Source organism: Leptonychotes weddellii, chromosome 7, assembly GCF_054177405.1.
Source record: "Leptonychotes weddellii isolate Sample4059 chromosome 7, ASM5417740v2, whole genome shotgun sequence".
Classification (NCBI taxonomy): Eukaryota; Metazoa; Chordata; class Mammalia; order Carnivora; family Phocidae; genus Leptonychotes; species Leptonychotes weddellii.
In genome coordinates this window covers 85,232,279-85,259,570 of record NC_138375.1, presented here as the reverse complement: position 1 = coordinate 85,259,570, position 27,292 = coordinate 85,232,279, and the positions used below count along the sequence as shown (strand labels likewise).

The 27,292-nt window shown below is 38.7% G+C and overlaps 1 protein-coding gene across 6 annotated transcripts in view; it reads right to left on the bottom strand.

The window, feature by feature from the left end:
* SSBP2 (single stranded DNA binding protein 2) overlaps window positions 1-21,168 on the bottom strand; it is a 284,354-nt gene extending 263,186 nt beyond the window's left edge. For 4 of the 6 annotated variants that reach the window (XM_081826635.1, XM_081826636.1, XM_081826637.1 and 1 more), the window contains exon 1: window positions 21,011-21,167. In XM_081826635.1, coding sequence (XP_081682761.1) covers window positions 21,011-21,072 — 62 coding nt within the window. In that variant the 5' untranslated portion in view covers window positions 21,073-21,167. Of the gene's footprint in view, window positions 1-21,010 lie in introns of all 6 variants that reach the window. The other 2 variants (XM_081826638.1, XM_081826640.1) reach the window with 2 other exon arrangements.
* Window positions 21,169-27,292: the final 6,124 nt, after the last annotated feature.

Below are 27,292 nucleotides of genomic sequence, written 5' to 3'. Positions count from 1 at the left end.
GTACCTCTGAAACTAATAATACATGATATGTTAAAAAAAAAAAAAAAGAAGATAGTAGGAAGGGAAAAATGAAGGGGGGAAATCAGAGGGGGAGACGAACCATGAGAGACTATGGACTCTGAGAAACAAACTGAGGGTTCTAGAGGGGAGGGGGTTGGGGGATGTAAGGTTAGCCTGGTGATGGGTAGGTATTAAGGAGGGCACGTACTGAATGGAGCACTGAGTGTTATACGCAAACAATGAATCATGGACCACTACATCAAAAACTAATGATGTAATGTATGGTGATTAACATAACATAAAAAAAAATATGTAACTAAAAGCCTGCAAGCCTCCTTGAGTTTTATCTCTACTGAAAAGTGCACTTTTCATTCAGAGTGACAAACTGAAATACACTTACTCCCTGGTACCATAATTCTGATTTATATCTTATCTTTTAACTTTAAACTTTATATCATCGACTAGATTTTTTAAAGAAATACAATCTTCTGACAGTAAAGAAAAAAAACTAGACTTTATATAGCTCAGTCCAAAACTAAGTAGAAACTCAGTTTCCTCTTAAGCGGTAAAATTTCAGTAGTTTCATTTTGGATGACAAATAAACTAAAATAATGAACACTTTACAAAACGTTATTCTCCACTGAAAATTTACTTAATAAATAAACAAAAAGGAAATCACTTCTAAATAGAATTTTTTTATGTGGTTAAAAAAATACGTAACATAAAATTTACCATCTTAACCATTTTTAAGTGTACAGTTCATTAGTGTTAAGTATATTCACATTGTTGTGAAACATCTCCAGAACTTTTTCATCTAGTAAAATTGAAATTCTATACCCATTAAAAAACAAATGTTTGATGGAAAGAACAGTGTTCAAATACAGATTCTATAAATACTGAAATGTATGACCTTAAGTTTCTAACTGCTTATGCCTCAGATTCTTTGTCGATAAAACAGAGTGTAACATCCATTTCATTAGGACTTTAAGATGATGATGAAGTCTTTGGTTTAATATCCTATGTTCCTTAGGTCATTCAAATATGTTAATAGTTTACTAAGAAATTATACATTAACGCTTTATCTTTTTTAGATGACCATAGATTTAAAAAGTAATGATTGATATTTTCATGGAGTAGAATTATTGTCTTCAAGTTATCACAACAGTCCATGTAATTGCGAAGCCAAATGAATCTTTGGCAATAGCCTATGGAAAAGTATCTTTACTTATTCCAAGTAAGGGAGAAAGATTTCCTGGCTGCCTTAATAAGCTTCAGGCAAAAATGCTTATCCATTTCAAACGTTCCAGTAACCATTCCAGTAAAGAACTTTAAAAAATACAAAGTCAATTACCTTATCCAAACAGAGTTCAATTAATGTGATTTTTTTCAATTTCCAGATTTCAATACATCTATAGAAGAGACCATCATCCAAGTTAGAATATATCCTTTTCTCTTCCCTTAAAAACAATGAACCCGTTATTTGAAGATTCCTTGGGAGGGATCATACCCAAAACTTTGCTTCTCTCCTCTCCCCACTGGTTCTATGTAACTTGGGAAGGTGATAAGATAAAACCCAAAATGGAATTTTCTTGTATTATAACATTAACTTAAATGGAAAAATGAAAATTTCTATATTCATTTCAATTATTATGTCACAAGGAAACTTTGCTGTTTTAACACTGCAATCCATTGGAGCACTGGATTTCAAGGCTTTAAAACTGGCTTCAAAAGATGGTCTTTTATTTGATCTTATGTCAAATCAAGGTTATCTCGGATATCATCCACTTAATGTGAATTAGAAATTCTTAAGGGTAATCCTTAAAAGCTACATCAAAAGTAGAAAAACATACTCAATCAGAACTATAATATAAATTTATTTAAGAAACTAAAACATGCAAAAATCAATGACACATGATGTTAAACCATCTGGCTCTTCAATTTTTTTTCTTAATTCTTTTTTCTCAGTTTCTAAATATGAAAACTACAGTTCCCTTTTTTCAAAATAAAGTGGTAATCCATGACCCATAATATAGATAAATACAACATAAACATGCATTAAAAATGACTGATCTTTGTGGAACAAAGATATAATAATTCAGTCTGGAATCCAATACATGCAATAATAAATACTGATACCGAAGCACTCTGTAAATTTACTCCTAGTTGTAAATAATGTTTTTAATGTTTCTAAATAAAATTTTTGCTTTTACATGTTCAACTTCCTATCAAAACTCTACCAAGATTAAATAGAATCTCTCAAACTTAATTTTTTAACTAATCTCTACATCATAATCTACCAGAAGAAAAGACAACTGGCTTGTTTTTCCTGTTTTGTTGCTTTTTATAAGAACTTCCCTTTTTACAGGTACAATAAATTACCTATGCAAATAAATAAAAGCAAAACAAACAAACAAATGCTGTTCTTTTATGTGGCATAAAGCTTTGCAGCCTGGTTACTCTGATTCATACAGAAGAAACCCTGACTATAGGTAAAATTGAGTTTTATGCAGATGCAACTATCACTAAAATAGACTATTTTATGCCCTTTTTAGTAAACATTAAAAAAAAAGAAAAGAAAGAAAAAAGGCACCCTTCCTTCCCCCTAGCCAGCTATTTTAGTAGCCTGATACATTACTAGTAAGTTACCTCTTATTATTTTAGACAATTAGGAAACAGCATATTCCAGAAACACTCAACTTCTGCCTTTAAAAAAGTTAAATGAGTAATTCATCACTGGAAGGAAAGAGGTCTTAGAAAGTAATTCTAAATTTTAAGAACCTCCAATTTGGATAATTTCAAAAGATTTAAGTTTCAAAAATATCCTAATGAACTTGCTAATAACAGAGCTTTCTTTGTCAAGTAAAATATGTATGTCCAGAATCTCCCAAGAATAGGTAAAGGTCTTATTAAGCTCATTTTAATATCAACCAAGATAAAATACTATCAATCAGCAAGATAAAATACTATCAGTCATCAACAGAAAGAAATATATATGAGCACCCCAACAACCTCAGGATTCCACTGACTGAGAATAACTTGGAAGTCAGCCGAGAAGAGAACTAGTCATACGGTAGTAAACATAGAGGGAACAGAGAGGGTTCCTTTGACTTTCAGACATCAGAAAAATGAGTCTCTCTTAATCATAGTAAATTATGATCATAGGATTCCCATTAATACTTCAACAGCTGGAAGAGGTCAGAAACCCCTAATTCAGCCACATAGGTGGCAATTCATTAAACTTAAAACTGAAGTATTCTCACTGAAAAGCTATATATTTCACATAATATGAATTTATTATAATGTACCTAATTTATTATAATGTACCTAAGTGGACTATTTTATTTAAAATCAAACAAGTTCAAGAATCATCCTTTATAGTCGTCCAACTTTGCTGATGGATCTTATATGTTAGGAAATCTAAGAAATTATTAACCCTAGATGTTATTGATTCTTTTCCTCTTTCTACATAACCCATCTGACCAAATGTCACAATCAGACAGCATTTGCCGGTAGGAATATAACTTAGGAAACTGAAAGATCTCCCAAAGCCTGTGACAGTAGCTATTTTTGTCAGAATAGGGCCTTGAATATTAAATAATACTTACTTCAACTAGTTAAGTTTCCACGGATTTAAAAAGATATGAAATTATTCTCTGTTAATTACAGTTCATTAGAAATATGCACATTGCATATATACCTATTCATTTAGAAGTAAATGGACAAAAGATTGATATTTTCTGATTAGAATTGATAACACTTTATTTGGGCTAAAGCTACTTAACTGAGTTGGTAGATAATATGGAAAAGCAACATCCATCTGTAACTGTTTCTTTACCTTTATAATTTCTTCAACACATAGATAAAAAGATCAATGTTTAATTTGTGTATTATTTCCATATTAACAGTAAGAAAAAATGTGATAAAATAGACAACATTGCAAAGTATCTCAAAGCAATCTCCCGCATTACTTTAAAGACCTGATTAACCTAAAATAAGAGATTTATCTTGGTTTTTGTTTAGTTTAATGCAAATATCTCCCTCCCTCAACTATAATCTAAATGACAGCCAGCTACTATTCAACATAAGTAACTCTTATACATTACAAAGTTCCTAGCCTTGCCAAGAGGACAAGCAAAACACGTTAAGTATATCCAAACATAAATTCTTATTACACACCATATAGACAACCAACCAGCAAAGGTAAATGGACTTATTACAAAGCTTCATGAATTTAAGTAATTTTTCTATATTTAATAAGCATTTATAAAAAAAACATTTAAAGATGGGATGCTATGCTCTTATGCCAGGACCATCACTGCCTCTCCAATCAATAACTGGTTATTTTATAATTCATATCAAGACCATTGCCCTTACTGGAAGTTTTTTCAAATAAATGACACTTTATTCAAGTTCCCACAAGAAAAATCAAATTGACCTGCATATGTTCTTCATTGTTGATTTTACATGAATGTAAGCATGCTAAAATAATGATCAAATTAAAGTACTTAAGCATTTAGCTTAGAACAGCAATGGTTGTAAACTTTAGTTAACTCATCTCATGCTGGATGTTGCAGATTTTATTAAATATATATTGATAACACTTATTGTATCTTTTAACCATACAATAAAAAACCCCACCTTAATCCTGTCAGTTACATTTCAAAGTTCTAATAAAACAGTAAATGAGATTTATGTAAAAGGCAATTATGCTATAAATGTATATTACATAGGATTTATTCCAACTTATACTTAAAAAATTTTTAATTCAAATATACTTTTAAATAATTAATAATTAATATGGAATTAGTATTTTACAAAATCCACAACATATTTTGTAAAGGTCCCTGTTGACAGTGCAAAAATGTTACAAATTTTATTATGAACAGTTACACAAAAATGGAACATCAATAATAAAGCATACTTTATATCATTTCTATATGTCCATTTTCTTTCCTTTGAGCTTAAGCTTGTCCTGTTACAAATAACAAAATATATTTATAAATCCATCTGTGCCTTATTACACCTGGGTAAAATGGAATTGACATTTTTTAACATCTCAGATGACTTATTTCCTGTTTTCACCATGGTAGAGAGTAAACTCTGTTCATGTCACCTCCCTGCTTAAAAATCTTACAGTGGGGACGCCAGGGTGGCTCAGTTAGTTGACCATCTGACTCTTGGTTTCAGCTCAGGTCATGATCTCAGGGTTGTGAGATCCCGTGCATCAGGCTCCATGCCCAGTGGGGAGTCTGCTTAGGACTCTCTTTTCCTGTCTGTCCCTCCCCCTGCTCTTACTCTCTCTAAAATAAATAAATCTTTAAAAAACAAACAAACCTTACAGTGAGCCCCAAACAGCCACAGGATGACTTCAGAATTGTTAGCCTGGCTTTCAGAAACTAGCCTTGGCTTATCTGTTGCTTCTACCATCTATCCAAAATTACCCTTCATACACACACACACACACACACACACACACACACCCTAAAGCACTACTGAAACTTAGTTTCTAGAAAACCTCTTTACAGAATGACAGAACGAAATCGTGTTCCCCAACTAACACCACACACACACACACACACCCTAAAGCACTACTGAAACGTTGTTTCTAGAAAACCTCTTTACAGGATGACAGAACCAAATAGTGTTCCCCAACTAACACCCCTATGTACACAAAATTACCAAAGCAAAATATCTATATCCTCTTCTACTTAATCTTCTCTCTGCTTCCTTTCTCGAGTGAGGCTGTCCACATTTGATGTCTCCACCTTCTTGCCTTATATTCAGCCCCTCAAAATACTGCATGTTAGCTTAGGTCCACTCCACTGAAACTGTTCTCCCTAAATTCACAGATGATCTCTTATTCTAAAAATTCAAACCCTGTTTAACCTCCTCATTTAGCTACTATATCTGGCATAGTAACATAGGCTTCCATTTGCAAAAGTACCCTTCCTTGCCTTCTGTGACAGATGCCAATTCTTAGGAGTTTCCTTCATCTCTCTAGTGTTCCTTTTCAGTCTCAATCTCAAATTCCTCTTCCCCTTGGCCTTTAAATATTCCCTCTTGGGGAATATTTGGTCTCTTCACACTTTCTCCTGGACATTCCCATGAAGAATGACTTCATTCCCATCTCACGGCTTCAAGTGCTCCATCTCTAGGTCTGAATGGCCCTTCATACTGAACTCATCATCTTCCTCCTTACATCTCCTGTCTGTTCTTCCTCCTGTAGTCCCTCCAAGGCTAGGACTGAAACTTCTATCTATAATTACAGCCATCCTAAAAATCCTAATGTTTTCACTTTTAAGCCACCAAGTCCTATGTATTCTAGATTCTAAGACATCTATTCGACTGCCAGTAAGATAGAAATGATGTATTATTACCACAGCTTACTTATTCCAATAGCTTCCTAACATTTCTGTCTCCCCCTTTACCCCATCCTCTGTGTTACTTCCAGAATGATTCTTCTAAAATGTACCTCAGATGATGTCACTTTTCTGTTTAAAATTGTTTCTCTCTCAGGTCAAGCTGTCATTCAAGGTCATTCTTGAAATAGTGCCTGTTTAACTTGCCAGACATATCTGGCAGCACATCCTCTACCTAACCTACAGCACATCCAGTCATACCAACTTTCTTGTAGTTCACCAAATACAGCATACTCCTTAATACTGTCCTGTTTCTTTACATGTTTCTCTCTCTCCCTAGCATACTCTTTACTTTCTGCCCCGCTCCAACCCAAATTTGGCTAATGCTTATTTCTTGGTTTGTTTTTTTTTTTTTTTAAAGATTTTATTTATTTATTTGACAGAGAGAGACAAAGCATGAGAAGGAACACAAGCAGGGGGAGTGGGGGAGGGAGAAGCAGGCCTTCTGCTGGGCAGGGAGCCCGACCAGGGCTTGATCCCAGGAGGCCGGGATCATGACCTGAGCCGAAGGCAGATGCCCAACGACTGAGCCACCCAGGCACCCCTATTTCTTGTTTAATAAACATCTTCATAGAAATATCTCCTGGAGGGCACCTGGGTGGCTCAGTGGGTTAAGCATCTGCCTTGGGCTCAGGTCATGATCGCAGGGTCCTGGGATTGAGTCCCACATGGGGCTTCCTGCTCAGCAGGGAGTCTGCTTCTCCCTCTCCTTCTGCCCCTCCCCCCTGCTTGTGCACTCTCTCTCTGTCAAATAAATAAATAAAATCTTTAAAAAATAAAAAAATTAAAATTAAAAAAATATATATATCTCTTGGAAATATCATAGCCCTCTGCTGGATTCATGCCCTTTTGCAGAACTCTCATGCACCTTCTATACCCGTTATAGTGCTTGTTACCCAGTGAGGTAATCACCTGATAGTGAGTTCCCTCATGTGCTCGCTTCAGCTGCACATATACTTAAAAAAATTTTTTTGTTTTGCAGTCTAACAGAGAGAGAAAGAGATGGTTAACACTTCTTAAATGAACAAAGGAAGGGGGAGACAGCAGAAAGCTGAAGGAATATTACCCCCCACCTCATAAAATGTATACAAATTTATACTATCATAAAATAGCTAAGTGGGTTTTAAAAATTAATTTTAAATGCTATTTTGACAAAACCCAACTTTTTAAAAAAGTTCCATTTTCTCAGGTTATTCTATAAAAAACAACAACAACAACAACAACAAAAACCTGGAATAACTGCTTCAAATGTATAAAAAATTAAAACTTGAACACTAGTCCTGGATATTCTTCATTGGTCCTGCCAGATCTACTCTCTACCCCTTCTGCCCTGCTGTGACCTGGGAGCCTGATCTCTGAGGAGTATATTATCTCATCTCCCTTGCCCTCTGGCTCCCACTTAGGTTCTACAGAAAGGAGGCATCAGTTGATCAGAGGGCAGGAAAAGAGGGAAGATCTCCTCTTTGCCAGGCCTCCAGCCTCTGTTTACAATGGGTTTGACAGTGGCTGGGCCCTCTTGGTAAAATCACAGGTGCAGACGAGTAGCCTTTCTGCAATGACCATAGCACTCACTAGATTCTGGTAACTGCTCTGTCCCTGTTCCCCTTCAGAACTAAGGCGGGTAAAGCTTCCCTTGTTGCTAATTCCTTGGTGTCCTTCCATCCCTGGTTGGTTTTAATCTTAAACCTAATTCATTAAACTCTCTCCAGTTTTCCTTTTGAAGGAGTTCTCCTGTTGGGGATCTGACTAATACAAACACAGAAACATTTGGCAACTAGCAGCATTTTTGCCAGTGCTTGCTATGAGTTCTCTTGCTCATGTTATACCCATATTACAGAAAAGCATCAGCACCCTTTAATGTTTAGTAAAAACTTGCCTACACCCAAACCTTTTTGGCCCTGAATTTATAAATCCAACTCACTTACATAATTGACTCAGTACCAATTCGAATTCATATAAATTCGGAAGTGATTTCCTAAGATGAACTCCTACCCGAAAACTATTCCCAGTATATACACATACATATTTGTGTTTGTGTGCATGTAATGTATTCAGTGGTAAGAAACTTCACTCAGGTTTCTCCATTACAGTACTCCTAAATGGAAAAAATATATCAATCTCTCAATTTAATTCAGGGTTAAAAAATGCTTATTGAAACACCTTTAATGCTCTCTAATAATTGCTGTTGCTTAAATGCACTGAATAAAATGTAATCATCACATAATTTTAATCCAATTATAAATGACAAATAGCTCATGATGCTGTGAAAAAATGAAACAAAGGAACTGTTTCCATTTTTTTCTAATAGTCAGTACTATAGAAATGTACTGTAGTACTAGACTCAGTATGGTTGTACTATTGCTCCTGGAACACACGGAACTTTCCAGATGCCCTAGTCCAAAAACAAACAAAAAACCAACAGGCCATATGCTGGTTGGAAGAGACCCATAATTAGAGGAGATAGTTTTTTTTGAGATGTTACATATTCCTCATCTGTTTATTTCTGACTCTAAAATTTACTAAGGAAAGCAACTTATGCCAGGGTATTTCACCTCTACACACAACAAGAATAGAGAAACAGCTTTACCTGAAATTATAACCTGAGCTCCTAACTGGCATCTTCCTCTCCAACAAGCATTACATTCAAGCTGTTAAATCTCAGATATCAGCTAAAGAATTTGGAGTTACTTGTGGAACACTTTTGGTAGCTATATAATTCTGCCCACCTTTTTAGCAGCTGTAAAATGCTTTCTTTAATCTTTTTCCTTAGCACCTCTCTTCTCTATTGCCTCCCACCCCAACTAAAAATGGTGGATACTTGTGAAGAGAACTATCCAAGCATTCCCCTCCCACTCCCCACCCTCACAACTCCCGTTATTTTTTCCCCATATTAAGCTATGAAACACTCAGGCAAAATGGTTAAAATGGGCAATGAAGTAAGAAACCTGAGTTTGAATCCAGACTATGCAACTTACTATGGCCTTGGACAAAGTATATAACTTCAGTGAAACTCAGTTTCCTCCTATGTAAAATGAGGATTATATCTACTTTATAAAGTTGCTGAAAGGATTGAGCAAGAAGAAAAGCCAGACATAAAAAGACAAATATTACATGGTTCCACTCATTCATGGTACTTAGAATAGTCAAATTCTTGTGACAAAAAAACAGAATGGTGGTTGCCAGGGGCTGGAGGGAAGAGAAAATAGGGAGTTATTTATTGGGTATAAAGTTTCAGTTTGGGGTGATGAAAATGTTCTAGAGATGGATGGTGGTGATGGTTGCCTAACAATGTGAATATATTTAATGCCATTGTAATGTACATCTAAAAATGGTTAAAATGGTAAATTTTATGTTACATATGTTATCATGATAAAAACAAAAACAAGGGGGCGCCTAGGTGGCTCAGTTGGTTAAGCGACTGCCTTCGGCTCAGGTCATGATCCTGGAGTCCCGGGATCGAGTCCCACATCGGGCTCCCTGCTCAGCCGGGGGTCTGCTTCTCCCTCTGACCCTCTTCCCTCTCGTGCTCTCTGTCTCTCATTCTCTCTCTCAAATAAATAAATAAAATCTTTAAAAAAAAAAAAAAACAAGGTAAGAATAGTCTATCATTAATCCGTATCAAAGAACTTTCCCTTCCTTATTAGAGTGAGGTATATAGAAGGGGGGGGAAAAACCCTTCCCTTTCCCTATTGCTATTCCAGCTCTGCAAATTGAAGCTAACTGGCAAAGGCACAGAGAAGAGTGCGTTGATCGAAGAGCCTAAACCTTCACAAATTAGAAATTCAAACTACCCTAAATCCTATACAAATTAACTTATGTAACAAAAGCATAAAGATTTCAAATATCAGGTTTTACTTAGATTGTAGCATTTTTGGAGTATTGAATAAGACTGAATAAGACTGTGTTTAACTGGGGCTCCTGGGTGGCTCAAGTGGTTATCAGCCAACTCTTGATTTCGGCTGGGTCATGATCTCGGGGTCCTGACACAGATCCCCACATCTGGCTCTACACTCAATGGGCAGTCTGATGGAGGATTCTCTCTCTCCCTCTCCCTCTGTCCCTCCCCCTGCTCATGTGCTCTCTCTAAAATAAGTAAATCTTTAAAGGAAAAAAAAAGATGGGGTTTAACTCACACTACAACAATATTTTTCACTTAACCAAAGTATTGACATAAACTTTAAACTACTATCTAATCCATGATTCTCGCTGAATCAAATCCATACATAAGCCTTCTGGAAATATACACGAATCTCTCAATTTATTTTATTTTTTAATTTTTTAGAGAGGGAGAAAGGGGATGAGGGGGGAGAAAGAATCTTAAGCAGGCTCCACACCCCAATCTCTCATTTTAAAAGAGGTAGCTATAGTATAAGGAAAGAAACACTGGCCTTAGCACCAAAAAAATATAAATACAGCTCAATTCTGCCACATTTTAACTCTATTACCTAAGCTGGGTAAGTCAATTTCCACCTATAAATCTCAATAGCCAATGACAATTATCACCTACTTCACAAAATTATTGTGAGATTTAAATAATACAAAGTACATTAAAATACCTTGAAACTATGAAGTATAATTCTGTTTATATTACTAAATTTTTTGAAACACAAAGAAAAGGAGATTATTCTATCCAAAATTCATATTAAAAATATACATGCAGGGAGTCTGGGTGGCTCAGTCGGTTAAGCGATAGACCTTGATTTCCGGTCAGGTCATGATCTCAGGGTCATGGGATCCAGCCCTGCATCAGGCTCCATGCTCAATGTGGACTCTGCTTGAGATTCTCTCTCCTCCTTTACCGCTCCCCTCCCCACACTCACGCACGCATGCACACATTCTCTCTCTCTGAAATAAATTTAAAAACATATATATTTAGGGGCGCCTGAGTGGCTCAGTTAGTTAAGCATCTGTCTTCAGCTCAGGTCATGATCCCAGGGTCCTGGATGGAGCCCCACATCCCCTGCACTGGGCTCCCTGCTCAGTGGGGAGCCTGCTTCTCCCTCTGCCAGATTCTCCCTCTGCCACTCCCCCTGCTTATGCTCGTGCGTGTGCTCTCTCTCTTTCTGTCAAATAAATAAAAATATTTAAAAAAATAAAAAATAGAAATAAAAACATATATATTTAAAAATACACATGCATTTCTGAGTAATACAACTAGTTAATCTCCTGTAGTCCTAAAATTCACAAAATGACCACTAAATGCCCATATTATAGAAAACTCTTCTTTAGAAATTACATAATAATCCTGGTACCAAATATTAGAATATTGAGGAGAAAATAAACTAGATGTAGTGATATTGTGTTGCAATATATTTATAAGCTCCTTATATATTACATCCTTAACTCATTTATTCCACAACTATCTAATCAGAATTCCAAGCACTGTGCTAAGCAGTGGGAATACACTGGAGAAGATGACACCACGGTTTTTGTCCTCAGAGAGATTCCAATCTAACTGGAAGATAAGACATTAAACAAAACATTATGCAAATAATTCATTAATTTATGATGGATGTGAAAAGGACAAGGAGAGGTTACAACGAGAGCATAGAGTAAGGGGGTCTAATCCAACCTGGAAAACTTACAAGAAATAATTATACCAGTTTTACCATCCTTTGTCAATAAAATAGGTTTTAAGTGTTCAATAAATCTAGCTATTTCTATTAATGTTATTATAAAAGTCATAAGCTCCACTGTCCTTATTAGAACAAGTACATCTCTGGGGTTCAAGAAATAAGACAGTCAATCTTATTACCTAGGAAACCCCAGATAAACTAGACCCACCACTCAATTCCTCAGTAAAAAAACAAAACCAGGCTCCAGGGAACATAGGTTCTTATCCCAAATTTGACTCATATTTTACATATCTTTGAGTAATTATGCTGATGCTGACAGGTTTCCTCAATTATAGTTGAGACCTGTCTGAAATTCTCTAACCCCAAATCTTCTCATGACTGATACTTTAAAGATTTTTTTTTTTTTTAAAGATTTTATTTATTTGACAGAGAGAGACACAGCGAGAAAGGGAACACAAGCAGGGGCAGTGGCCGAGGGAGAAGCAGGCTTCCCGCGGAGCAGGGAGCCCAATGCGGGGCTCGATCCCAGGACCCCGGGATCATGACCTGAGCCAAAGGCAGACACTTAACGACTGAGCCACCCAGGCGCCCCATGCCTGATACTTTAAATACCACTCAGGATTCTGCTTAAATATCTCCTTCTCCAAGAACCTTCCCCTGACCACCCAGTCTACTGTAGCCTCCCAGTCATTCTCTATATTACCCTACTTTACTTTTTTTTTTAGCACTTATGAATATCTGACTGTATTTATTTACTTGTTTATTGTTATGTTTTTCCTTCAAAACTGAAAGTAAGTCCCATGAAAGGAGGGGTCTCACTGTATTCTCTTTATACCCTCAAGATATATCTTCCTTACCAAAAATCTCCAGTTTTGCTCAGGCAGCTCAGGTACAGGGGAGAAAGGTTTCCAATCCAGAGGACGAAGATGACTGACTTAGGCCAATTATGGTAATCCCATTACATTTGCCAGTAATTGGTTTAGGGTAGGGAATTTTACAATTCTCTTCAATAAGGCATAAGAAGATAGTGCTAAGCAACTTTAAGAAAAGGTTTTCCTCCAGATTAATGAGACACAAGAAGGAAAAGCCTTGCCTTTCCTCCTGCCTTTGACTTGGCTGTCTGAGGAAGTGATACTGGGAACGTGGTTTGTTGATGAGAGGGAAACCATGAGGAATGGCAAAGAAACTGAGCCTGAACCCTGATATTCTTGAGTCACTGAATCAACTCTGAAACTACTACTTCCAGACATCCTGTTACGTGAGATTTCTTTTTAAACCCTGATCAATTAAACCATTTTCTTAATACCTGCCACCAAAAGCATGATAAACTCTTAAGCCTCTGTTTCTTCTGTAACATTAACAGAAAATAGCACCTAACAGTCTAGTGAATTCTTGAAGGGATTAAATGGGACAATGCAAGTAATGGGTCAAACAAACAAAATATTCAAATGATAGCATTGCTGTTTTTGTTAATATTAAAGAATAACTTTCTATGACAAAACTCCACAAGCTCTTTATGAAGTATTTAGGATTTTCTTATTTTTCAGAAAACATTTATTTTAATCCTATTAAATATAAGCATTTTTAATAGAATAATTCATTTACCTAGCTTTCTTCTATCACTGAAGTAGCTTTCGTTCTTTCTCAAGTTTGAAGTAGGTAAATAAAAGGAAAATCAAGCCAAATATCAGATCACTAAAGAAAAATAACCGTATCAATTTCAGGTAAGAGCCTGTTCTTGGCATCAACTCCTCTCTCAGCTTACATGCACAGAGCCACATATAAATTTTCATCTACTATTCTTACCTTCACAAGTATTTCATCAGTATTTTAATATGGCCTAGATTATACTAATAATTAAACTATATTAGTTATTAAAACTATACTATACCTACAATTACAAAAAAAAATCTTTCAAAATAGGAAAAAAAAGTGTTATACTTCAGTCTCTACAATTTTTTCTGTGAACTATTTGTATGATATGCCACAAAGCAAAATTAATACAGAAGATCAAAAATAGGAGATAGCCGGGTCATTGGTTCAAGGTTACTCTAGCTGAATTGTGATTTGAAATGTTGCGATGGCTCATTACTGTTGGAAAGATGTTTAGGGTCCGACATGAAAAAGAATCATCAAAATTCCTAAAATAAAATGTCAGGGTAGTTTCATCATTACTAAAAAGTGTGACACCAACTTAAGTGTCTCTTTTAAAGATGAAAAAGAAGTGAGTATTAATTATTTCATTGCACTGAACTGTCCAGGCTCTTCTGAGTCCAGATAAATTTTTAGTTTTGACAATATTACAATAACTTGGGGCACCTGGGTGGCTCAGTCAATAAGCATCTGCCTTCAGCTTAGGTCATGATCCCAGGGTCCTGGGATCGAGCCCCACATCGGGCTCCCTGCTCAGCGGGGCTCCCTGCTCGGCGGGAAGTCTGCTTCTCCCTCTCCCACTCCCCCGCTTGAGTTTCCTCTCTCGCTGTGTCTCTCTCTGTCAAATAAATAAATAAAATCTTTAAAAAAAATATTACAGTAACTATATTAGCTCCACTTTTCAAAAATCTTTAAACTATTAACCTACTCTGACAAAAACTACCAGTTACCCATTATGACCAAACATAAATTTGGGCAGCCTGTAGGGCTATTAAAAGTCACCTGGAAAAACTATTATTCCCTGGGTGGACAATTTTCCACCTGTTTTTCAATGTCCTCACACAGTGAATAAGATATATAGTTTGGGGAAGGTAAGAACAGCCTCTAATATTTCTCTAATATTACTAAAAACAAGTAGGACATAAATTTTGGTGGACCACTCTTCAGATCATTTTTGGTGGAATACATGGTTTTGGTATAATAGTTGAATAACTTTCACAGTCTTACTCATATTAAGTTATATACATATGTTACAAAACCTTACATGAATAGATGTTAAATATGTAAATTATATACAAAACCAGATAAGCAAAGTTTAAAATCGAAATATAAGCACTTATTTTTTATTCCAAACTCTCTTCAGATATTAACAAATATATCTTATTCTATTGCTCCAATGCTATTTTAAGTCCTTCCCTAAGGAAACAATAAGTTATTAATAAAATTAATACTTTAGCACATTTACAGAGGCTCACATATTACAAATCAACAATACATCACCAGCATGCAAGTGTTTTATCATTCCCATACCAATGTCAAAGCAATAATGTACACACAACAGTAGAGAGTATCTCCACATATTCCAAAATAAAATTATAATTATCTTCAATACATATTTTTAAGTTATATAGTCCAAGAAGTACTATCATGTTTTCTAAACCCAATACATTAATCCTCAATCCTATACCCCAACATTAATGTAACAGTTGTGATCTCTATAGAAAAAGATTCTAAATTCAAAATTATTTTTTCCCAAATTTTACTTTTAACTCTCAACTACAGGGTTGAAATGTTAATAAACTGCAACCTAGGCATTATTTCAACCCCTGCCCACAGTGTATGTTTTAACTGTAAAACAAAATAATTCTATTTTCTAGTAATAATTAAAGATGTGAGATATATTTGGTCCACTACTATAGAGAGAATAAAATTTAATGATATTTTCATCCTAATTTGGTTTTATATGGCAAACTGCCTCTAAAGCGTGGGAATAAATTTTTCATTTTTTTCTTTCACGGCACTGAAAAAATACATTACAATATTAAAACTATTTCTAGAGCCAAAAAAATCTGTGGGTAAACAATACTAAAATTTAACTGTCAACATCTTACATATTTTTTTCTCTAGGTTTGTTCCTTCAAAAAGTTGGTTTTTAGGTTCCTCTGCAATAATGGAAAAGAGATCAATCAATAGAAAAACTCTCACAGCTAAGATGACATGTTAGATATTATTTAATATTTTGGAGTAAACATTTTGGGGATTGGGAAGGGCAGAGTCAATGTAATACAGAAAATTTCATTCCCAAAAAAGTATTTGTTAACTAGTTTTAGAAATTGTGATTTAACTGTTAAATGCCCATCAAACAAGTTTCTGAAGAGATTTGCATTACCTCACTTGTCTTAACTTTATTTCCTTCAGAAAGGAAGAAAAAAAATTTACAATTTTTTTAGGGGAGTGACAATAATAAAAAAGGGGGGAATAAGGTGATGCTGGAAGATACTAATCCCTACAATTGCTCTATTATATGGAGTGGTATTTAAATGTTCATTAGACTTAACCATTTAAAAATAAGCATAAGGTATTTGTTTCTTGGTATATTCAAGTAAAAGATTCATAACTGAAAAACCAAAGTTACTTTTCAGAGCCCCAGGTTAGATGCACAGTTTGATTTCCATAGTTTCTCACAAGTTTACTTAGTATGATGTCACTGTTTGGTATGTGTATCTTATGTTTAACTTTGCTTTATAGAAGATTCATCTTTCTGTGCTATTATATAATTTTAAAAGATGCAATTAGTTTAATAAAAGTATTAATCACCACTCATGTATTTACAGTTGCCAGTTATTCTTTCTGTGGCTATGTGGGATACAGTATGGCTTAAAGTTAAGCAACGTTTCATACAGTAACTGTTCACAGCTACAATGTCTATCTAATTTCAAACCATAAGAGGTCAAACAAAATTCCTGCAAGAGAAAATCTGAAGAAACAAGTATTCTTCATTATTTAAGGCTTCGAACTTTCACTCCTAAAATTTCTATGCCTTGCCCACACCACACACAAATCTGCAGTCCGTCAAAATGGAAGGTATAGGGGCGCCTGGGTGACTCAGTCGTTAAGCGTCTGCCTTCGGCTCGGGTTGTGGTCCCGGGGTCCTGGGATGGAGCCCCGCATCTGGCTCCCTACTCGGCGGGAGGCCTGCTTCTCCCTCTCCCACTCCCCATGCTTGTGTTCCCTCTCTCATGGTGTCTCTCTCTGTCAAATAAATAAATAAAATCTTAAAAAAAAAAAATATTGGAAGGTATAAGCATCAAGGTGCACCAAGGGTTAAGAATTCATCAAATCTTTAAAGTCTGTTATATCTATGTAATACCGTTCCCTACCTGTAGCATCCTACCCTAGATCAGGAAGGCAATCTGGTATACCAAAAAAATACATCTTTCAGTTTTAACCACAGGTTCTAAAGGTAGAGAAATCTTTGTTGGAAACCCAGCTAGCAATGTGTCCCTGGCTGAGTTACTTAACGTCTGAGTTTTAGTTTCCATATCTCTTTAATGGAGAAAAAAAATTACTATGTTGCAGAATTGTAGGGGAAATTAAAGAAAATATACATAAAATGCCAAACACAGCAGCTGGCATATAGAATGACAAATAATAATTACTGTTTTGTTGTCATTGGCTATTTTTGAAATACAACTAAGCTAGAGAATGTGGAACTCAAACTTCCAAAGTCCTTATTTTGGAGGTCATAGAAAAAAAATGTTTTCCACACCCTGAAAAAAATATTCCTTTGAGTCTAACATCTTCATTTATTCAATAGTATTTATTTGGTGCTTTCAACATTTAAAGGCCCTGTCCTTAATGTCAGGGATACCTCCGAGAGGAAATTAGAAGTATCATCCCTTGCCCTCAAAAAACTTACATTTTAGAGGAAGCTAGACATTAAACTAGCAATTATATAGTTACTTAATTATAATTGTGATCAGTGTTACAAAGAAAACCTGCTAAAGGGGGAAATGACCTAACAGGATCAGAATTTAAATTTTTATGCAAACATCCCACCTCCCACCAAGGGTTTTCAATCACTCCCTCTATAATTAAAACTAATCCAACTCTTTGTATAGACTTGATCCGTCTGGACTTTAAAACAACAAAATAGGGGCGCCTGGGTGGCTTAGTTAAGTGTCCAACTCCTCATTTCAGCTCAGGTCATGACCTCAGGGTCTTCAGATGGCCCAGCATTGGGCTCTGTGCTGCGTGTGAAGCCTACTTAAGGTTCTCTCTCTCCCTCTCCCTATGCCCCTCCTCCCCCCATCTCTCTCTTAAAAAAGAAAAATTAAAACAGCAAAATAAGCAAATAACCTGACTTTAGCCGTTTTTATGCTCAGAACTGTACACTGAAACTATAGCCACTGTATAAAACCTACAAATTAATTTCAAGTATTCCACACAGTAAGTTATTAATGAAAGAGAAAGCAAAGATAATAATACAGGTAAGCACTTGTCAGCTCTCCGCCATGAACTCATTAGAAAACACATTTCCTGACAGATTATAAAACCAGTATTTTCATACGCATGCTATTATTCAAAACTCATTTTTTTCAGAAAGTTTTTATTAAAACAAAATAAATATGTACACATATTTATTACTGAAAAAGAAGTTATTTCTGTGATTTTTAAGATCAGAACAATTCTAACTTTCTTACTAAGGGAGAATTCTTTTTTGCTCAGGTACCTTTTAAAATATGCCACCTTAATTTTTTTTTTTTTTAATCTGGTAACATCCGCTTTAAAGACAACTTCAAGATTCCTATCCTCAGAAGTTAGCACACTGTTGTAGATTAGTGCCATTAAACCCCCAAGTGAATAGTAAAGGGGAAAACTGAGAGATCAACTCTCCCATCAAAATGAAACTAAGTTTATTCTATAAAATAGAATCTACCTCAATGTTTGTGTTAGAGTCAAACAACATTCACCCAGAAATTAATGCAACAATTAACCCAGAACAATGACTGTCAATTCCCCAAAAGTGGCCTCTTCACCTATATTTAGGTTCATAACGCAAACTAGTCCAGGATTCCTGCTGCCAATTACAATGAATGGAAGAAATATATTTAAATCAAATAGCACCATCTAGCAGAACCCTCACCACTTTGCTTTCAAGAGTAGATATTACTTGGTGTTCAGTTTGGTAGACTGGACAGCAAAAGTGGCAGTTATTTGTTTTCAGGACAGAATCACAGAATTAGGCTAGAAAGCACCACAGACACATCACATTCTCATTATTATCTCAGATAATTAAAAAAAAAAAATTTTTTTTTTTTTTTTACAAAGTTATCAGGATACAGATTAGATTCAACCATTCCTGGGAGTCTAACTAAAATCCAAAATTACTTTGATTCTCAAATTCAACCGCTCCCAAATGTCTCAATACATTTCAATTCCTTCACTCTCAGTAATATGAAATCCCAATACTCTGTAATCATTAAAACATCCTGTTTTTAATCTTACCAGATATATTACAATCAAATGATTAATGCACAAAAATTGGGCTGTTATTTCAAAACTTCAGTTCTAGTAACTTGTTTCTTAACCAGGCTATATTACTGTCTTTTGTATATTTCACAGCACATCAACTAGTTCCTAAATGTAGCTCCTCAGAAAATACCTCTGGAAAAAAACAAAACAAAACCAGCATCTCTCCGTTAAATTTTTTTGTTTGTTTTGCTACATCAAGGCCTGCCACCCCTAAATCTTATGGGAATTGTGTGTTGCTGCCAACACGAAGATTAGGAAATGTTCCCATCCCTAGGGCACAAGAAACTTTCAGAAGACTACTAACTGCCTAAAGGAAGGAGGTAAACTCGGTCTTCTGGAGTATTTGGTTTTTATTTACGAAGCTATTTCCAAGCGCAAGGTAACCAAAGTAGCTCTTCGGAGATGCTCTCAGACTTTTCCCCAGTCTGAACCCCCTCGGAAAGGCAGAGAGCGTTCAATGACAAGGATAAGCCTCACCCTCAGAGAGGAGGTGGTTACTGGGAATCACCGATTTGCTGCACAGAAAAGAGGGGTTCTTCCTCAGTGGTCACAGTCACTATTCGCTCTCATTTTTAGTAACAACCAAATCACCGTTACAAGTACGTAAGAATAGCAGCAAACAGCCCTGCTTCGCAGTGTGCCGTGACGGTAGCATCCCGGGCCGGGAGGGGCTCTTTTCTCCCCTGCCTCCTCTGGGCTCCCACCGCAGTTAACACCTGTATCTCCCCACCTCAACGTTTCTCCCCTTCCGGCAAATCCCTTTTCGGACCACTGCTCCCAGCGCACCCCAGACAACCTTCCTCCCTCCGGCCGCTGCAGCTCACACAACTCCCACTCGGCGCGCCCCACGACCACCGCCCCGCGGGGGTCGCCTGGCCCGCCGCCGAGGCAGCCGCGGCCTCCCGACGTTTGGGAGGCAGTAAGTCTCCAAAAAAAGTTCTCCAGCCGCCGCCGCGGAGTTGGGTCTGCCGGAGAGGCAGAAACACCAGCCTGCTCCAGCAGATCCCGCTTCTCGCCAGCACACTTTTCCTCCCCGGGAACTCGGCCCTTCTTAGACTCCCAAACTTCAGCGGCGCCACTGGCGCCGACCACCCCTGATCTGCGAGGCACTGGGCACCACGAACGGCGCGTCGCTTCGCGGGCGGTAGAAAGCCCCGACGCCCACCCAGCCCACGCCCGCACACGCCCTCCGCGCCCCGCGCGCGTCTCCGCGCCCCGCGGGGCCCCGCTCGGCCGCTCCGCTCCCGGCTTCCGCCCGCCGCGCGCCCGGCACCGCCGCCCTCGCCTCGCCGGGCGATCCCGGCCCCAACCCCAGGCGCCGGAGCCCCGGCCGCGGCGCCCCACGCACTGCCTGCCCCGACCCCAGCCCGCCCCTCCAGACACCCATAGTCCCACCGCGAGCCCTCCTTCACGCAGCTGCCCCCTTCCGCCCCGCCCGCGACCCTCGGCAGCACTCCGGGTCCCCGCAGCCCCGGACCCCAGCTCTAAAGTTACTTTGTGAGGAGGTGAACCCGCGGGTTATTTCCCCCAATCACCCAAACAAGTTTCCATCCTTGGCACCAGCACCGCCACCGCCCCCCAGCACACTCGCTCCCTCCCGCCGGCAGCCCCCCAAGGCCGCCCGCCCCGCGAGAGCACCTCCTGGGAAACAGCCGCTCCCCGCACCGCACGCCCCCACCTTGTGTACCCCTCCCCCTGCCAGCCCACCCCCGGCTCTCCCCGGGCGGAGAGTGTCTGGGTCTGTGTGTCTCCGAGAGAGTGTGCGAGTGCGTGCGTGTGTGTGCGCGCGTGTGAAGGCGGAGGTGGGTGAGAAGCGGAGACACTTACTTCTCCCGGGCCTGGCTGTCGGACGGGACGGCGCTGCTGTTACTCTTGCCTTTGCCGTACATGCTTGTGCCGAGAGCAGCTCCCACTGTCACGCACCTGTCAACCCATCACAGCCTCCCCGGGAACAGCCCCGTCCCCATGGCGACCCACGCAGCCACCCCCACTATTGGCCGCCCCACGCCAAAGCTCCGCCCCCTTCGCCCAGGCAACGCGCGAGACTGACAGGCCTCCCCCTCCCTCCGGCCTTCCGAAGCGCGCGGTGGCGGCTACAGTCTAAGCGGCAGTCTCCTCCCTCCTTCCCTCCCTCCCGGGTTCCCTCCCTCCTTCCCTCTCCGTTCTCCTCCCTCCTCCCGCTCTCTTTCCCCCCTCCCCCCTCCGAACCCCGGCGCAAGGGGGGAATTAGAAACTGCTCTAGAAGGATTTTAAACAACTGGCTGTTCTCTCCGCCGCCGCCCCTCCCCCCGCGCCGCCCGCGCTCGGCTCCTCACTGGAGAGAAGGCGCCGGGAGGAGGGGAAAGTGCGGCCTGGAGTCGCTGGTAGGAGCCGGCGGAGCTGGAGCTGTGGAGGCCCCAGACTTCGGGGCGCCCGCCGAGTACACAGACAGACCTACGGCCCCAGCCTTCGTGGGAGCCCCCACCAGCCCCCTTTCCGGCTCCTCTCCTGTCTGTGACCCCGCGCCAGTACCCTGATCTCTGCGGCTCTCAGCCCTACTCCCTGGGGTGTCGCCCCCGGCCCCCCGCCCTGCTCCCAGAGGAATGGCTGGTGAGGGACAAACGCGCTGTTCCCTCGACCTTCTGTCTGAGCGACCCAGAGCGACTCGCCTTTCCTCCTGGGGAGGGACTGTGCCTCCGGCCCTCGGCGCCGCCGGGGTGGCGTCGCCTCGCCCCTAGGGCCGCGCCCTGCTTCCCAGGGGAACACCCTGCCTCAGGCCTGCCTCCCCTCTTTAGAGGTGAGCCTCCTCCCAAAGATGGCCCGTGAATCCTGGGGCCTCACTGGCCCCCTACCCTGGCCCCTGTACGCCTGGAGCCCCGTGGCCCACCGCGCAACAGCTCCCTTGCCAGAAATGCTGCAGAAAAGGGCTGCAGACATCCCCCTGGCCTGGTTTTCCAGCCTTGGTCGGTGATGCCTACTCTTCCTGACTTTGAAGTGGAAAGGGCCACATAAGGCCTTAAAGACATCCCTGTCCTTGTCCATCAGAGTAGGCCCCAACACTCCTCCAAGGTGTGCAAAGTTGTGCCAGAGCTGAAAGGCTGCCTAAGAATATTTCTGGATCAAAGCCCCTAATCCCATTTCAGTAAATGTGCAGAAAGTTTCTGAGACACAATCTGGTTCCCGATAGAACTCCATCCTTTATCTTGTGGAGATCCTTGGATGCAAAATCAGAGTGCAAATGGGGTTAGAAAGAAGACATGGGCATCAAATAAGGAGTGACAGAGGAAGAGGGGTGCAGGTGGGGGTCGGACTGGGGGAAACATCAGGAAAGGATGAATAGATATGGAACAGCTATAGGAGGGGAGAGAAAATAGGATTTAAATTGGGAAAGCCACCTTTCTATTTCTCACACAGAGCTTTAAGCTTTTAGTAGTAGGACCCTAAAAATGCACATGGAGCTACAGAGATAAATGGAATGGAAAGAAATGGGTTTATATGGCCATTGACAGCAAATGATAGGAATGAAACATCAACAGAAGGTTAAGGAAGGGCAGTTAGTAAGAAAGAGAGAGACTGAGAAAAGGGGTTGGCCACCAAACATAAATCAAAAACTGGGAAAAAATGAAGAAGGACCTGCTATTCTAGTGTTAGATAATTTTTTTTTTAATTGTCAAGGTAAAGTGTAAAAAGATAGAAAAGAATAAAAGAAATAGGATTAAATGAAGAAAACAATATGATAGCAAAAGAAAATGGCAAAAACAATAGAGGACTGACATTATGATAGAAAGATTTAAGAAAAATAAAAGTGCTTTTATTAAAAGGACAAAAATTCATCCCATAGAAGTGAGGATGAAGAAAATGAAAAAAAAATCACATAGGCTTAAGCTGATTAATTTCCAAGAGAAGTAATTTGCCATTTCTAATTCAAAATGCCTCTTTCTGTTTACAATGAACTATAGTGATTTGGTGGTGGAGACATGGCATTCATGGACTCAGAAGAAGCAGAAGGAGTGATGCTGAGCAAGTAAGTCTCTCTTTTGATGAACTTTAGCTCAAAATGCTCAGATATGTATAAGGCTGCCACTGTTTACAGACTCTACCTTCAGAGTTAGCATATGTAATTTGTTGTTCAATTATCAGCTTCCATTGGCTTTAACCCAGAAAATTATCAGCATCTCAAGACTCCATGACCCATAGAACACTCCCTATAAGTGACTGCTTAGACAGTGCAGTCAAGGAGAGAGCTATGGCAGCTGCTAATCCATGCTCCTGCCCACACTTGGACTAAAGTAAATTTTCCATTAAAGACCAAGAGTGGGCTTTGTACTGTTATCTAAAAACAAATTTGTTATTATCCTTGCACTGGTGTTGGGATTCCCTATGGTTCTTAGTCATGGCACATTAGAATTACCCTAGGAGGATTTATTTTTTGTTGGCTTTTGTTTTAAATACAAGATCTGGGACCCCACCCCAAACTAACTAACTCAGAAATTTTGTGGATGGACGCAGGCATCTGTATTTTTTGTAAGCCCCAAGTGATTCTTATATGTTACTAGGGCTGCTTAACTCTGCTCTTCAGTATCCATTTTTTTTAAAGATTTTTTATTTATTTATTTGTGGGGGTGCAGGAAGAGAGAGAGAGCACGAGCAGGGGTAGGAACAGAGGGAAAGGGAAAAACAGACTCTTCTCTGAGCAAGGAGCCAGATGTGGGGCTCGATCCCAAGACCCCAAGATCATGACCTGAGCCAAAAGCAAATGCTTAACCAACTGAGCCACCCAGGCGCCCCTTCAGTATCCATTTAAAGACAGCCAATGGGGGCGTCTGGGTGGCTCAGTCGTTAAGCGTCTGCCTTCGGCTCAGGTCATGATCCCAAGGTCCTGGGATCCGGGCTCCCTGCTCAGCGGAAAGCCTGCTTCTCCCTCTCCCACTCCCTCTGCTTGTGTTCCCTCTCTTGCTGTGTCTCTCTCTGTCAAATAAATAAATAAAATCTTTAAAAAAAATAAAGACAGCCAATGGACACCATCAGATCTCAGAGCAAGATTTTTAGGTTGTGATTATATATAGCAAATGACCCTCCCCATGCAAGGCATTAAGAGATCTTTACAGAGGACTTTACTTTCTACCCACTGAGCCAACAAATTTGTTAATAGGATGAAAATGTATGACCACATGTGTTCTTATAGTACAAGACCACAAATAGCTATGGTTTAATTTACTATTTCCTAAAGAGAAAGGAAAACAAAGAGAAAACAAGAGAAGCTATTTCCTGTCTACTGCTGCCATTTATTCATTTGATTAGTTTTTACTCAGATATATTACATGGAAGAGTCCTTTGAGTTATGGCATCATTTCTGATATTTAAAAAATAAATAATAGATCTGCACAGTAGGGTATGGAATTCAGAACAATTTGGTCTTAGTATCTAGAAGGAATAAAATGCTAAAAGGTCTTAGTTCAGAACTTGCCAAGTTAATGTCAGAGTTAACTTCACAAGAGCGTTATTATCCAACAAATATACTAAGTGAAAACATGACTATTCCTATACATGGTAACCTTAAAGCTTCAGTGGTAGTCAAATCAATTATCATTAAAACATCTCAGCAGCTATCTGAACAATCTCTGTTTTATTTTCCTCTTAATGTTTACACATGTAAGTAAAATGCTTCTTTGCCCTTGTTCAAATTATTTTGAGTACAAAGAGTGTTCTTTGCATCAGCAACTGTATCTCATGGGGCCAATATTGTAATTAATGAGATTTGAAACACATATTCACAGCCAAATTTGAGATCCCAGACACAGAATTGAAGATCCATTGTTTTGTTTGTTTTCATTTTTAAGAAAGGGAAAGATAGGAGATTTAAATCTTGTAAAGAACCACAGTATATTTTTTTAGAAGTTACTGTTTCGTTTTGTTTTTTAACCTCACACATAAGGCTGATTAATTTTGGGAGGCTGGATTTAGGGTAGGGGAATGCTGACTAGCCACCAGAATGAAACATTTGCATTTGAAGTTGATTTATTTTCCTTTTTACCTTATTCTTTCAGATATAGAACACCACAATTACTCACTCATTATGTCTTTCTCCCCTGCCCTGGTTTTGTTTGTATATATATGCACAATTTTGTCTTTTTGGAACCTGCATCTTATTCTTAGAAGAAGTCTTTATCAATTTAAAGCAGGCAGTTTGTTATACCACCCTGCTAAAGCTCTAGATTGACTATACATTTCTTTGATCTTAATTTTTTCTGTAAAACTTTAATAACATCCATATTCTTATAGTGCATGGAACTTCAGAAAAGATTTCCCTTTGCTATATAGAACAAAGAAACTACTTCTTTACATTTAAATAGAAACTAATGGTGAATTTAATTATTTACATCACATACAATACTTAGCATGTTAACTTTTTTTTTTTTTAAAGATTTTATTTATTTATTTATTTGAGAGAGAGAGAATGAGAGAGAGCACATGAGAGGGGGGAGGGCCAGAGGGAGAAGCAGACTCCCTGCCGAGCAGGGAGGCCGATGCGGGACTCGATGCAGGGACTCGATGCAGGGACTCCAGGATCATGACCTGAGCCGAAGGCGGTCGCTTAACCAACTGAGCCACCCAGGCGCCCTAGCATGTTAACTTTAAAAAGAAAAACATTTATGGGCACTTGGCTGGCTCATATCAGTGGAGCAGGAGACTCTTGATCTCAGGGTTGTGAGTTCTAGCCCCACACTGGGTGTAGGGATTCCTTGAAAATAAAATCTTTAAAAAAAAAGAGAAAGAAAAACATTTAGAGTAGAAAATACTTATTTAGAAAAAATAAAATGAACTATTTAAACATTAAAATTCATTAAAAGACATTTTCTTGTTTTGGCATAATTTTTACAAAGGACAAAATTTTTCTATTATTTGTTTGTTTCATAAACTAGTTCATAAAAAAAGTCCTTACTTACATTCATACCACTTTTCATTTCAAGTCATTTAACAGATACCCATTTATTAATACTCAGTATATCCCTATTAATTAGACTTTCCTAACCAGCTTTTTTAACTGGGTAAACTGAGTCCTAGAAAGATTTATTAGCATGATCTGGTCCATAAAGAAAACAGAAATAGTTCCAGGATGAGAACTCTGTGTTCCTGGCTGACAATCCTGTTCTCAGACCACGAAGCCACACCTCTTTCTCTCAAAAGTGACTATTCCACAGAGGAATGTGAGCAAGCTCTGAGATGTTTGTCACTCAAACTACCATATGAAACTTCACTCCTGGGCAGAAGAGACTAGCATGCTTAGATTCACAAACTGCTTACATGCCATGTACCAAAGTAATTCAATGAACACAGTCATTACAACAGTAATACTATGCAATGTGGTCTCTTATACCAGAATAATAAATGAAATGGGGCCTCAAATTAACATTATTTGACACTGTTATTGGTTTAACATCAGTTAATTTGAGGCAATGAGTGTTTTCTTAACCTATTGCCCTAGATTTTTAAAGTCCCACCTTAGCTATTCATAAACATTTACCAATGGGTTAGGAGAGACAGTGTACAGAACTACTGGTTGTAAACAGTTCCATCTCTCTAGAGTGCCTAGTCCTTTTTAGCACCATCAAGATTTGAAATTTAGTAACTTGGAAAAAAATAAAATAATCCTGTTATAAAAAAATCATACATAAGCTGAAGATGATGAAAAGTGAAAAAAGTAGGGCTACCATGTATTGCAATTTCACACACTTTAGCACATTTTGCAAAACAAATTCCAAGTGTTGCAGTATTCACTGGCTGGATTTTTGTCATTAAATGTTGAAAGTTATGTAATAGGAAGTGTGCCAAAGAGTGTTCTTTATTCAGAAGTATTACTATATTTTTTTAGTGCATTCCTAAATCTTCACAATGGTTTTTCACCTCCTAAGGTTATGCCAATATGATGTCTTTGCACTGTTGGATTTGAAAAAAGCCCCAGTCTCAAGAAGGAGGCTGTGCAACATTCCATGCAGTGTCATTTCCTTCTGTTGAGAATGGAAACATGGAGGGGGGGAAACTACTACATTTGTTTTTCATAATTTTCTAACATAATTGGGTCCTCTCAATGAAGTATGGCAAAAAAGGAAGTTGACAAATTATGCCACT